General features: G+C 47.0%; 1 protein-coding gene across 1 annotated transcript; it reads left to right on the forward strand.

Annotated features, from left to right (window-relative positions):
* On the forward strand, positions 1-13,168 carry LOC124480534 (oxysterol-binding protein-related protein 2-like). Its single transcript, XM_047039951.1, has 14 exons — positions 1-60; positions 4,744-4,962; positions 5,823-5,946; positions 6,330-6,405; positions 6,503-6,637; positions 6,743-6,840; positions 6,973-7,155; positions 7,276-7,383; positions 7,829-7,918; positions 8,194-8,314; positions 9,499-9,624; positions 9,704-9,827; positions 10,065-10,155; positions 10,336-13,168. Exons 2-14 carry the CDS (start codon positions 4,926-4,928, stop codon positions 10,436-10,438), a joined length of 1,416 nt encoding a protein of 471 aa, XP_046895907.1. The 5' UTR covers positions 1-60; positions 4,744-4,925; the 3' UTR covers positions 10,439-13,168.
* The last annotated feature ends 1,479 nt before the right edge of the window (positions 13,169-14,647 follow it).

Consider the following 14,647-nt stretch of genomic DNA (forward strand, 5'->3'; position numbering starts at 1 on the left):
GCAGCGTCTGCTCTTGGACCTGTCAAATCTCTGCACTTTCCAGGTGTTTCTGCGTCTCAGGTGAGTAAACTGATACCAACGCATTTTACAGCCTGCAAGTCAAATTTGCCAACTTGTTTTCATGTTCATGCTGTAGTTTTCTTGCTTGGTATTTGTTTTGATGCCCTTCCTCTCTCTGTTTAGCCGCCCGCTAGCCGTGGGCTAGGCAGTAGTAGCTACTTAGCTAGTAGCTAGATTGTAAACTGGAAGCTGTTAAGCTCATCCCCTCTTTCAAAATCGTGAAGGGTCGTTATCTTTCTGTGATTGTTGAGCCACCTTACATGGTCATACAGCACGTTTACACTGGTTTGACAGCTAGCTTGTTTGCCTTCATTTGATTGCGAAAGCAAGTGCGCATCATCTCCAGCTAACGTTAGCTAGCTAATTTCGCCTTGGTGATAGTTACGCCTTGGTGCTGTACTACTACGCTTCCAGTGGAACTAGGTAGGTACGCTAATTATATAACTCCAGGTTGCACAGTCAGGTGCGGACGTACAGTTCCAGTATTTCTTTATAAAAGTGGTTAACATAATGTTAACTGTAAGCTAGTACATGTGTGGGAGTAAGGGGGCTTGTGGTGGACTAGGAATGTGATTTAGTGAGGGAGACTAGTTTAAACACAATGCAGCATCGCTGGCATCACTACAGTAGGTCCTTGGACCTGTGTCGGTCTCATCCGATTGAATGGGCTAGCAAGCAGTGTGCGAATATCTCAATTGTCTGCAATGTTGGCAAGTTTCATTCACGTGTTCATTAACAGTAAAGTTAACTTTATTAATCTGTACTTTAGTTTTTCATAGTTAGCACCCTATATCACCGAGGTAATTTAGATGAATGGCAGGCTGACTGACTGTGTTTGACTATGTGGCCGTGTATTTGACAGTGTGTAGCTAATAAGCTGGTTTTTAAGTGCAGGAGAGGGGAAGAACAGCCGACTGGCAGAGGAAGTTTTAGGTCAGCATTCTAGACAGTTGGACTATTTATGCTGTGTCCTGTGTTGATGTGTGTGCCAGTGACATTGTCAGGGCTCCACCCAGGTTGGGGCTACATTAGAACATGCTGACTCACCCTATCAAGCTCAGTCTGCTGAGGTGTGTTGTGTGTGTGTGTGTGTGTGTGTGTGTGTGTGTGTGTGTGTGTGAGAGAGAGAGAGTGAGAGAGAGAGTGAGAGTGAGTGAGTGAGAGAGAGAGAGAGAGAGAGAGAGAGAGTGAGAGAGAGAGACTCTTCTTAGTCCCACAGTCGAGAGCAACCTCTTTCGCATCCGACAAAGAGGTCCACACAGACAGTCCTAGCCTATGACATCCATGCTTTACATAGAAGTAGCCAAGAATAAACAAGCACTTCAGACCGGGACAGGATCAGGCGTGTGTCTGACTGTGTGTGTGCTTATTGATTTGTGTGTCGGTGATCTTACAGTGCACTTCCATTTGCTGACAGACTGTCTGTTCTCTTCTATCCTGTACATCACCTTCATGTCTGGTTCCCAGAGAGTCTGAGAAAGTGTATTACACATCCTCTTAAATACACGTCAGCATTGGCCTGGGTCAATGTGAAATGTCGAGGTTGGGGTAGATTGCACCTTCTGGATTGTTCCATCGGTTCCATTAGCCTAGTGGCCGTTGGCGGCGAACATGTGTACTTGTCGCGAGATTCGTGGCTTCATTGCGCTGTGCAACTCAGCTAGTTCCTCTTGATTTGTCGCAAATCTTCTCATCCAAACAACTTCACACTGTCACTCCACGTCCTTGGGTCTTCCTGACCAATACACCTGGAGAACTTCATACACTGCCCGCTTCTTGAGATAGTCCAACCGCAGGCACAGAGAGATTTCTGCCTTTATAGATAAGATGGCATCAGACAAAACCAATCGAGCGCAGAATGGATTCATCGAAGGGATAGGCTTACTTTCGACGAGGTCCGGTGTGTGGCCCACAGGTGAGAGTACTAAAGTGCCAAGAACGTGTCGAAACATGTTTGAGTTGCGCCTTTTGTGTTTTTATTGTCTATTGTTGTCCATTGTATTTAACACCCACGCTCCTCCAATCACAAGCACACAGGGGTGGTAGTTGATGTCTTAATGGGGCTCCCAGATGTGTGTGTCTGTGTGTTTGAACATTTACTCCATTCATGACCCAGAAGCCACTGGGCTAGTTCAGCAGGATCTTTCTCTGAGATGGATGTCTGCTGTTGATGTAATTTCCTATTGCTGTCAAACACACACACAAACAAACAAACAGTCCATTTAGACCAGCAGAGGTGTGTGTGCATGCAACTCTATTGTTTTCTAGGATCTGTGTGTGTTTCTCACATGGTAACAGCTCTAGTCTCCCAGGCTCTCACTCTGTGTGTGTGTGTATGCATGTGTGTCTGTTTCTGGCTGGCTTGGCTGAGGTTGTTGTTGACAAAGCCCCAGAGGACTGAGCTGGCACAGAGGACCTTCTGAATGGAACAGGAACAAGCGGCAGGCTGAGAGATCAGACCCACTAACAAGCTGCCATCATTAGTCTGTCTGTCTGTCTGCCTGTCTGCCTTTGTATTGATGGAAGGATGTACGCGGTCAGCAGTCTGTCACGCACAAAACACAAGTTGACATTTAGGTTTAAAGATTTTGTTAAGTTGAGCAGAGTAGAGCTTAACTTAAAGATGGAGCATAGCATGCAGAGACTGATGTGTGAGGAGACCAGCGCTCTCTCTCTCTCTGTCTATGTCTCTGTCTCTGTCTCTATCTCTGTCTATGTCTCTGTGTCTTTCTATGTATCTCTGCTTCTCTCTCCCTCTGTGTCTCTGTGTCTCTCTGCTTCTCTCTCTCTCTGTGTCTCTGTGTCTCTCTGCTTCTCTCTCTCTCTGTGTCTCTCTGCTTCTCTCTCTCTCTGTGTCTCTGTGTCTCTCTGCTTCTCTCTCTCTGTGTCTCTCTCTCTCTCTCTCTCTCTCTCTCTCTCTCTCTCTCTCTCTCTCTCTCTCTCTCTCTCTCTCTCTCTCTCTCTCTCTCTCTCTCTCTGTGTGTCTCTCGCTCTGTCTCTCTGGGCTTCTACCCCTTGCTCTCCTGAAACCTATCCTCTATGTCAGTGCGTGTGTGTGTTAGACAGAAAGAGATAAGGTATTATGTATCCATGGCGTCACCTACTGTATGGTGCCATGGCTCTCATGCTGAAATAATGGCCTGCTAGTGCACAAGAGGGTGGGAGGGGCCTGACCTGAGGGGATGCTGCAGCCAATGGGAGGGCTGTGCGGGGTGGCCGTGGGATTGCAAGGTCACCCGGAGATTCGTGGATACAACAGTGTGTGTGTGTTGGCGAGGACAAGGGAGCGTTTGACGTGTGTGTGTGGAGGTTCTGTCCCAGACCAGGATTCAAAGTTCAGTCCTTGAGCATCTTGCCTCATGGACACAAGACCGGAAGGTTCTGGGTTCAGTCCCACTGTACAGTCAGTGTGGCTCAGTCTGCAGGGAAAAGAACGATACCCTGGACCATGTTCATTAGGACAGCTGTCATTAGCGTTATTGTGTGTTCCTTCGTGGTGGTTTGTGGTTGATCAAGTGACGTGGTTCATACGATCCTACGATGGAAATAGTCGAGGTACTGTTCTTCTCCAGCCTGGGACTGCTGTGTGAAGAGAACACGTCTTTATAGGCTATGAAACACTCACCAGAAGGTGTTGTTAGGTATGCAAACCATATGCAGATTCGTCTCTCGCACTGCCGGAGTGCTAGGGTGAGGCTTGAGACAGGATGAGGGCAGGGGTGGGAGGTAGGGTGAGGAATGGGGAGATACCAGGGGTGTAGGGTAGGGTGAGGGCTGGGCTGGGCTGGGAGGTAGGACGAGGGTTGAGATGTAGGGTAAGGGCTGGGGTGGGAGGTAGGTTGAGGGCTGGGGTGTGAGGTAGGGTGAGGGCTGGGAGGTAGGGTGAGGGGTGGGGTGGGTGGTAGGGTGAGGGCTGGGAGGTAGGGTGGGAGGTGGGGTGAGGGTTGAGATGTAGGGTGAGGGCTGGGAGGTAGGGTGAGGGGTGGGGTGGGTGGTAGGGTGAGGGCTGGGAGGTAGGGTGGGAGGTGGGGTGAGGGTTGAGATGTAGGGTGAGGGCTGGGAGGTAGGGTGAGGGGTGGGGTGGGTGGTAGGGTGAGGGCTGGGAGGTAGGGTGGGGGCTAGGGGCTGGGTTGTGAGTTTCTATGGCTCAGTTGTCGTGGTAAACCCAAGAGGAACGTACACCCGATACTAACCTCGCTGCTGCTCCTGGTTAAAGAAACAGTGCTTACTGGAGCTAGGAAAAGATAGGCTGCATGTTCTAATGATGAAGGCAGACAGTAAAGATCTGCTGCACTCGCTGACAGGTACGTTGCGGAAGGTACTAGAACTGCTTCATTCCTCTTTAAGTTGACTTTTCACAACACTAACAGGGGGCTTTGTTGTAATGATTCCTCTTATCTTGATCACTTGTTAAGTGTGTTTGCGTGCGTGTTTGAAGCCTCGACAGCAAAGCTGCAGTCCCTTTCTTATCAATTGCAAACAAGCAAATGGATGGATAGTCAAAAGTCCACCTGTGTGTGTTTGAGGCGTTCCTTCTTCCTGGGCAGGGACAGACCAGAGAGAAAGAGAGAGAGAGCGCTCAACCAGTCAACCAGCCAGCCAGCCAGGTCGGTCATGCAGCTAGCCAGTTAGCTGGCCTGCTGTAGGCTACAATAAGCTGATTGTGGGGTTATCTCTCCCTAGGTTCCTCCAACTGTTCTGCCTCAAGGAATTGGGAGTTGGCGAATGAACGTTGGATTGTGGCGTTCTGCTAACGTTCCAGGAACCTACCGGTGGTGTCCTGCTGCCGGTGCCTGTGAGGTTCCCTCATAGAGACCATGTTCTAGAGGTTCTGGGTTCTCGAAGCCTGGCTCAGACTCTGGAAGATGAACAATGAGGACGAGTTCTACGACGCCGTCACAGGTGGGTTTCAAGACGTAGAGTTAGACTCACCAGATATACAGAGGGGTCTCAGGACTTGGTGTAGAGATGTAGAACAGCCCGGATCTTGGGAGAAGGATAGTGTTACTTGACCCAGAAACACATATCTAGACTACAACTGATAGGCAATACAAGTCAGACTTAGCTAAGTCTGAGTGTGCTGGTGGTCAGGTAAAGAGTATGTCTCCGGGGCTGGTGATGGCATAGAGCCGTCCAGAGAAACACAACCTGACTGCTTCGCCTGATCGCCTCATCAATAATGCAGTGGGCAATTATTTTGCCTCCATAATTGGCTCTGTCATCTGTCTAAGTGTGTGTGTGCGTGCTTGCATGTCTTGTGTGTGTGTGTGTGTGTGCGCGTGGTGAGAGAATAGAGTTGGATGACAGGGCGAAGCACAGATGACATAGGGAAAGTTGGATGATAAAGGGCTGTTCACAGGAGGCGCGCCAAAGCTTTTCGTGCGCGTCTGGAGAGCGGTCTTCTCATACCATGAGGTTGAGAGGGCGTGTGACTCGGGAAAACCCTAATTGTTCCAGGCCTTTCTCTCTCTCCCCATCTTTCTTCTCGCCATCTCCTTCTTGTCCTCTCTCTTTGTCTCTGGGAAACACAAAGGCTTGCATTGTCGGCGTAGGTGTGTGTGCCTGCGTTCATGGTGTTCCAGTCATCAAATGGGTGTTATTTGTTTAGGAGTGTTAAGGTGTGGATTTGTACTGTTAGGATATGGTAGAGCTTTGTCCGTGTCGCTGTGGGTGAATGGTTTCTTTAAGGAACTTGGAATCGCTCTGTAATTTGTGTCCACCCTTTTTGTGTGTGTCTGTCTGTGTGTGTGTGTGTGTGTCAGGCTTGGATTCGGATGAGTCATACGAGGGAGTGTCGGAGGCTAGTTTTAAAGATGCGGTGGTATTTGACGGCAGCCAGCAGAACAATGGCTCCGTTCCACAAGAGAACGGAATCAAGAAACACAGGTACGACTGCATTCCTGCCAAGTCCTTCCTCCTCTCCTCATGATTCCTTATGCTCCATCTCTCTCCTTCTTTTCTTCTTTTTTTATTTTCTTTCTTTCTATCCTTCTTTCAGTAAGGTTCTCCTCATCGTCTCTCTACTCTGTCACCCAGTCTTCCACCATCTCCACCCTCCTTGCTCTCTCCCCCTCCATATCTGTTAAAAGCCTAGTCCACATGCTCAGCTTATCTAGCTCTGAACTGTGTGTGTGTGTTTAGCAAAAGCCCGCACAATGCTCTTTATCGTGCTGTATCACTGTCACTGATAGACATCATGGCGATACTCAAGGTACGCCACAGTTATGAGGGTGGAGTCACCCTGTCCCTCCTCTCTTCTCTCTTCCCAGGACCAGATTACCGGCCCCCATGTTCTCCAGAAACAACTTCAGTGTGTGGAGCATCCTGAAGAAATGCATTGGACTGGTGAGGGACCAGGCCGTGTAACTTTAGACAGTATTGTGTGTTCGTTTTTGTTTTATGTGTTACCAAGTTGTTCATGTCTGTGTGTGTGTGTGTGTAGGAGCTGTCCAAGATCACCATGCCCATCGTGTTCAATGAGCCTCTCAGCTTCCTCCAGAGGATCTCTGAATACATGGAGCACACTTACCTCATCAACAAAGCCTGCTCGCTGTCTGACTCTATAGAACGCATGCAGGTAGGGGGGAAACACACACGCAGGGCCCTCATTCGCTCAGTATATTGTGTGTGTGTGTGTGTGTGTGAGTCCTCAGTGTGTCTACTTGTGTGTGTGTGTGTCCAGGCGGTAGCTGCTTTCGCTGTGTCTGCTGTGGCCTCCCAGTGGGACAGGACTGGAAAACCCTTCAACCCACTACTGGGAGAGACTTACGAACTCATCAGGTGAACACACACACACCAACAGAGATGCACACGTATTCACCAACAATCAACAGAGAGATCCACACACCCATTGGTCCTCGTACACATCAGCACAGTTGTTCACGTCTCTCTGTTGTACCCCGGCCCCTCCAGAGAGGACCAGGGCTTCAGGCTGGTGTCAGAGCAGGTGAGCCATCACCCTCCAGTCAGTGCCTTCCACGCAGAGAGCTTGACAGGAGACTTTGTCTTCCACGGATCCATCTACCCCAAGCTCAAGTTCTGGGGCAAGAGCGTTGAGGCGGAGCCCAAGGGAATCATTACACTAGAGCTCCTCAAGTAAGTTGGACCTGTGTGTGTGTCTGTGTGTGTGTGTGTTCTGAGGTATTGGGACCCTCCTAATATTCTTTACACCCCACCCCACCCCTCTCTCTCACTCTCTCACTCTCTCTGTCTCAGGCACAAGGAGGTGTACACATGGAGCAATCCCTTCTGCTGTGTCCACAACGTGATCCTGGGCAAGCTGTGGATAGAACAGTACGGCACGGTGGAGATCGTCAACCACAGGTGTGCAGAGGTTCAACCTGACCTCACTTGACAATCTAACCAACTAACCTGACCATCTAACCATCTAACCTGACCATCTAACCAAGTAACCTGACTATCTAACCAACTAACCTGACCATCTAACCAGCTAACCTGACCATCTAACCAAGTAACCTGACCCTCTAACCATCTAACCTGACCATCTAACCATCTAACCTGACCATCTAACCATCTAACCTGACCATCTAACCATCTAACCTGACCATCTAACCAACTAACCTGACTATCTCACCTTACCATCAGACTTTACCAACTGACCTAACGAGACAGATTTACCATCTGACCTAACTTAACCCAATTCTCGAACTTTACTATCTAAACGTACTACCTAACCTAGTCTTACCTTACCAACGAACTGCACCATCTGTGCTGACTGTGTAACCAGAGCCTGTCTGTTCCCCCTCAGTACTGGAGAAAAGTGTGTGCTGAACTTCAAGCCTTGCGGCCTGTTTGGGAAGGAGCTGCACAGAGTAGAGGGCTACATTCAAGATAAGAGGTACGGGTCAACAATAATATCTGGACTCCCCTCATGTCAACTACACCTGACCAGCCTCTGTGGCTAGCTGTACACTTGATATTCTCTCCTGCTGTTACAATTCAGAATGAACAATGTTTCACTTGACCCAGAGTGACCCTCAGTATCTTTTGAACTCTTATTCCAAATCGTGATGGTGGAGCAAACCGGATGGGTCCAGATCCGGTCAGGTCGCTTGCGTGGCTCTAGATGAGAATGTTTCCCAGCCCCGCTAACATCCCCGTCTGCCTCCTCAGCAAGAAGAAGAAGTGTGTGATCTACGGGAAGTGGACCGAGTGCATGTGGAGCGTCGACCCTCAGACCTACGACCTCAACAAGAAGGCAGAGAGGAAGGCCGACCCCAAGAAAACCAAGCAGGTAAGACGGAAATGGAGCCAGCCAGTCAGCCGTAGAGGCAGAGCTAGTCAGTCAGTCAGTCGGTCAGCTAGTAAGCCACACAGTCAGCCAGCCAGCCATCTAGTCAGTCAGTCAGTAAACCAGTCAGTCACTCAGTCAACCTGCCAATGTGTCAGTAAGCCAGCCAGTCAGCCAGCCAGCCATCTAGTCAGTCAGTCAGTAAACCAGTCAGTCACTCAGTCAACCTGCCAATGTGTCAGTAAGCCAGCCAGTCAGAGCCAGACATCCAGCCATACAGGCAGAACTAATCAGTCAGTCAGTCAGTCAGCCATCCATAAATCCTGCCAGTCAGTCAGCCATCTAGTCAGTCAGTCAGTCAATAGCCAAGTCAGTGGACATAGATGAGATAAGACTACAAGAAATTCAGAACCCGCCAGTCAACCATTCACTCAAACCTAGCCTCAGTAGCCCCTAGCATCAGTCAATCAATCAGAGATATCCAGCTAGTTCGTCAAACAGACCAAGTACCTTACACCTGTACACCAAGTTGAGCCAAGGACAAGACACATACAGACGTCATACAGTAGCAGTCTAGCAACTTCAAGGTCAACCCGAAATGAAATGGAAGCTCCGTTCAAACAAGAGCAGCCGACAGGCCTTTAGAAAGCCAGCATGGGAATTCCTCCTGAGGTAAGAGGTTTGTCATTCACTGACTGAACAAGCCTAGCTAGGTTCAGCTGTCTCATGATGACTCATTCCTGGATTTGATTTCCTTGTTTGGTGCTGGTAGCGAGCCCACGACACAGCATCCAGGTAAACACACAGAGATTAGTCTAGGCTGCTATGGTGGTATTTAGCTGTGTAGAGTTATGGTGTACTACAGCACAGTGCGGAGTAGTGAATTAGTGGAGTTTGTTGGAAACGCGTGTGAATGCACTGTCTGTGTGTGTGTGTTTGTGTGTGTGTGTTTGGTTTTGGTCTGATGTGTGTGTGTGTGTGTGTGTTTGATGTTAATCCGATGTGTGTATGTGTTTGGTGTTGGTCTGAGATGTGTGTGTGTTTGGTGTTGGTCTGATGTGTGTGTGTGTGTGTGTTTGGTGTTGGTCTGATGTGTTTGTATGTGTGTGTGTGTGTGTGTGTGTTTGGTGTTGGTCTGATGTGTATGTGTTTGTGTTGGTCTGATGTGTGTGTGTGTGTTTGTCCAGGAGGAGCCTGAGGGGGCAGTGAATGATGATGCGGATGACATGCCTGAGGCCCAGGAGACTGTAGCTGCCATCCCTGGCAGCACACTCCTCTGGAGGATCTCATCCCGACCGGCTCACTCCACCGAGGTAGCTGACTAACACACAGTTAATACACACACACACACGCACACACACACTCCACTGACTCGTCTTTGCCTCCCTACAGATGTATAACTTCACTAACTTTGCCATGGCGCTGAATGAACTGGAGCCTGGCATGGAGGGCACGCTGGCACCCACAGACTGCCGCCTGCGGCCCGACATCAGAGCTATGGAGAACGGCAACATGGGTAATGTAGTCTTTTTTTCGCCCCCACAGCACCCTCCATTAGCCCCACACTGCTGCCTCCTACTGTTACCAGCAGGAGCTCACCGGTTATTCTGTCATAAACACCTTTCACAATATGAATGGGGCTTCGTTTTGACTCAATTGCGTTTGTCCTAAATAAACCTGCTGTACCAGAAGTGAATTACCTTGGCGAATGTTCCTTGTAATGTGCCTTTAACTGTTTGTGCTGCGACCGCAGACGAGGCGAGCCGAGAGAAGGAGAGGTTGGAGGACAAGCAGAGGGCTGCCAGGAAGGACAGGGCCAAGACAGAGGACGAGTGGTCCACCAGGTAGGAAGCAATCCTCCCAGCTCTGGAGGAAGGAGGGAGCCCCAAACGGTTGCACCCACAGGACTTCTCAATTGGAAATGTGCACTTAGTGATGAAGTTTCATCGTTGAAAGGCCACAGGCGCATCGGAGATTGGGAGTCCCGGTTCCTATCATTCTAACTGTGTGCATCTGTGTTCCAGGTGGTTCCAGTCTGGCACTAACCCCTACACCAGCTCCCAGGACTGGCTCTACACTGGAGGCTACTTCAGCAGGAACTACACCGACCTGCCTGACATCTACTGAGCCGGGGTGTCGCCACCAATCCCCCTCCCTCCCACCCTCCTCACCCACCAGCTTGCTTCTCTTCATGGCCTCCATGGTCTAAGCATAAGATAACGTTTAGACCTTAACCACAGCACATATGTATCGATATGTTTGCAGCACAAGCCCCCCTCCCCCTCATACACAGACACACAGCTTGAGATGGACAGACAAGATGGAAGACAGAACAACAGTCGCTGGTGTGATCAGGGCTGTGAATGCACCTTCTGACGGACGATGGATGGATGGACTCGCACGTGCACGTATACACACACTGTGTGTGGATTATGAGGGACAATACAATGTCACACTATTATCTGTAAACACGGACAGGAAGTGATGTAACTGAGTCAGGAAGAGACCATGTTTGAAAATGGAGATGTTCCCCTCCGCCCCCTCCCTCAATTGGGCCATAAAGAGATTTGACCTCTTTACCTACAGTGAAACAGACCCATGAAAATGGTCTCCTCAAAGTACCCAGGCCCACTCCATATCCATGTTCCCCATTGGTCGGTCATTCTCTAAACTCAGCCCTTCAGCTTGCCAACAACTCTAGCAGTGTTTACACTGTGTCCTAGCACACTTACAAAATGAGTTTTTCAACGAGGGTCATAAAAAAAACATTGGCATCCACCAGGAACTCATCCCCAGAAGCCATTGTTAAATGCTTATGCGGGTCTTTTAGATAACTGTCGGTTGGGTGCATGTTAGATTTGGTTGAGATCTATCATAAGTGTATACTCACCTGCAGCATTTTCCAGTCTTCTCTGAGCACGAGTAGACCCGTCAGCCAGTGTGAGTGTCTGCTCCTCTGCTGCATGGCTCTCTGCTGCATGGCTCTCTGGTCCAGCTGCACAACCTGTCCTCACCCCTCCCTGGCTCTCTGCTCCAGCTGCACAGCCTGTCCTCACCCCTCCCTGGCTCCTCTGCTCCAGCTGCACAGCCTGTCCTCACCCCTCCCTGGCTCCTCTGCTCCAGCTGCACAGCCTGTCCTCACTCCTCCCTGGCTCCTCTGCTCCAGCTGCACAGCCTGTCCTCACTCCTCCCTGGCTCCTCTGTTCCCTGCCTGCTGCTCACCACTCTAGCTAGTCTGCTTGGACGTCCAGTAATCATGGCAAGGAATGATGATTCCTGAAACAAAACATTAAGGGGTTGATAACAAAAACAGTTGTTGAGAGTAATTGGTGTGAGTGTGCGTGTGTGTGTGTGATGGATGGATGTCATTGACTAGCCATTTGTACAGACTCTAAAGCCATATGGGTAGTTTTAACACCAAGGAGGCCATGGCTTGCAAACATGGTGTTGCCAGTCTGTTCTCTGCGATCACGACAGCATGTGAAACTCAAAGACTTAACCACAGCTATAATTAGAGTAGGATCGTGAAAAGAAAAAATGTAAATAGTAACTTCATGAGCTATAAATCATTGTAGTTCAGCCTTATCCACTCAGTGAATTTGATATTAGATGGAAACAGTAGTTTCATCAGCTATTTCACATGGTAGTTGTCATCCCTACCAAGCTCACTGAATTCTAGCCTTCCTGGTTAGGTACTGAAAGTAGTTTTAACCAGCAAAAACATTTAACAATGTTCTGTGTATTTCAACTGTCTATGGCCATGTTAGAGAATGTCTGAATGAAATCTGTGCTCCCCTTCACCAAGAACTATAGCTTGGCTCCAGAACTGTTTTATAGGATTTAAAGTAATTTACCAACAACAGGCCAATGGCAAATAAGCTTGACTCATAGCTAGTTTGTTGACCAATAACTAGCTGTTGTTCAGTTTAATTGTAGCTTGCTTTCAAATCAAGCTAGATTAAGATAAAGCGTCAAAGCTATCTAGCTAAAGCGCACACAGTTGAGGAACCAAGCTATTAGAACTTTTCTACGCTCCCAAACCACACTGTGCATTCCAGGTATCAGCCACAATCTATGCAACCAACCACTCCTAGGCCCACCCTCCTCTGTATATGAACATGCATAATAAAACCAAATAAACACTTCTTCACGACCACAAAACATTCCGTTTTTGTCGAGTAACATTGGGAACTTCATTGACCTGTAAACTGCAACAACAAATCTTCGCAGTGATTGTGAATACTGTATGGTCTATAGATCTCTTTAGTGTGTTGTACTTTAAAAGTTCTACTTAGGTAAATGGATACTGTAGAACAAATTAATTGTGACTGAAACATTTGACCTGCGCCCCCCTCCCCCCCATCCAAAGTTAGCTACTTTTTTTACTTTACATACAATCCTTTTTTTCACAATCTTTTTTTCTTATTCAAATGATTATAGATGCTTCGAAGAAGTGATTCGTTTTTGCAAAACGGTGTGGTAAGCCAACAAGTCATAGATAATTATGTCATTCTTCAGTTTAAATGTTATTACCTTGTTATTCCTTTTGCCTGGATTTAAGTAAACCTTTTAAATGTACCATTATTTATGCGTTAGGTTTATTGGAGAAATGTTTTGACAAATAATTAGTTTGTTAACTCATCTCTCTTTGTCTATATATTATCATTAATTACAAAGTGAACAGTTAAATATAGAGCAGGAGTGTATATCTTCACTGTCTGTGCAGAAAATGTTTGTGAAATTTACCACACTACTTCTGGTTCTATCACTTCATCATGGTTAGCTACATGCTAATATGGTTATCCACATGGTAATGCAGGTAAAGACTAATGTATCAACATTAAAAAGTAGATTTTATGTGTTGTCCTGTGTTTATTTTTGTTTATTTGTAACTTGTCCTGTCTTAAATTATAGTTTGGGGGATTCAATTCCACTGTATAGTACAGTTTTAGTTTTACAATGGATGTGTGCAATGGATTAATATGATAGTATTTAACATTTATTAACAGATAAAACATTTTCACATGGAAATTGAAAGGGAAAGTACATATGCTAGAGATAATGGTGATAAAAAAATCTTAATAAAAAAATTATACAGCAATTGATATTTGGTAGTTGATATTGTACTGTATTTTGTCTTCATTAGGAGGCAAACATTATACAGAGCAAAACACGACAAGAATACAAGAAAAAATTACAGGAACAATGTTTTTAATATTATTTCTCTTTATTCTTTTCCTGAAATGTATTGTAAGGTCATTTTATTCATTCATCACATAATTACATGACATGATGCACCAAGTCTACTACAACTGTTTACAGGAATACACTGAAACATACACAAGGTTTTACAATGGGTACATGAAGTAGAGCTCATTGCACTTACAACAGTGAATGTAACATGTTATTCATTTTAGGGTCTCCGCCTTTTATTTTCTGTTGCTTTTTTCATTTGAGTGTTATTTCTACACATTTCTGTCCAATTTACCCATTTTCCCCCTCAAAATTACATGGAAGCCTGGATGTTTCTTTAGAGGAAATGTTTCCTTTTTTTCATTTCTCGATTTACAAACACGACATGTATAGAAACTCTACACAGACCAATATGTTTCCGAATACAACTTTTTTAAAGTTTTTAAACAGTCCGCACGAGCCAGCCACACACGTACACAATGCATTTATTTTTAAATCAATAACTGCTCTTTTTAGTTTTTTTTTTATACACAAAAGCACAAGTTGGCAGGTCGGCTTGCACGTGTTATTCCTCTGTGCACGTTGCCCTGTTCCTTGCCTGTGAGATGGATTCATGTGTGTGTGATCATGTATGGCATTTACATGTTGTACAGAGCGTCTATGATCCCAACTATTATTTACACTGAAGATTGCTGCCTGTGAGGTCAAGGGGCGGGGCTGCTCTAGGTCATGCACTTGTTACTTTTCATTTATGAAACTTCAGGTGAAATATGACAGCTCCCTGATGGTGGTGAAAAATGAGTTTTTGTAGCTTTTTCTTTTTGTTTCTGAATTTCTCCTGTAGCGTCTCTCACCCTTCTCTCTTTCCTCCGTCTGTGGCCTGGTTTTAGACTGAATATCCTCATAGTAACGACCCGACAGCAAGAGCCAATGATAACAGTAAGAATATGCGACTGAAAAGCAACACGTTTTTGGTTGACGTTTAAAAAAAAGACATGGGTGTTTCTCAGTCCCTGGTTGATGCTGTCATCACGAGCACGGGCCGTTCAGGCCAAAGCATCGTAGGCTGTAGTCAGATGGAGCTGGAACAGGATGGCTTTCTCAGTTGACCAGTATTGTCATAAAGCCCTTACTGCTGTGCAT

The sequence above is a fragment of the Hypomesus transpacificus genome, chromosome 18 (assembly GCF_021917145.1).
Source record: "Hypomesus transpacificus isolate Combined female chromosome 18, fHypTra1, whole genome shotgun sequence".
Lineage (NCBI taxonomy): Eukaryota > Metazoa > Chordata > Actinopteri > Osmeriformes > Osmeridae > Hypomesus > Hypomesus transpacificus.

Coding starts and splice junctions, on each gene's coding strand:
- LOC124480534 (XM_047039951.1), top strand. CDS start 4,926: ATGAACAATGAGGACGAGTTCTACGACGCCGTCACAG. Junction 7,156..7,275: donor ATTACACTAGAGCTCCTCAA/GTAAGTTGGACC, acceptor TCTCTGTCTCAG/GCACAAGGAGGTGTACACAT. Junction 10,156..10,335: donor GAGGACGAGTGGTCCACCAG/GTAGGAAGCAAT, acceptor TCTGTGTTCCAG/GTGGTTCCAGTCTGGCACTA.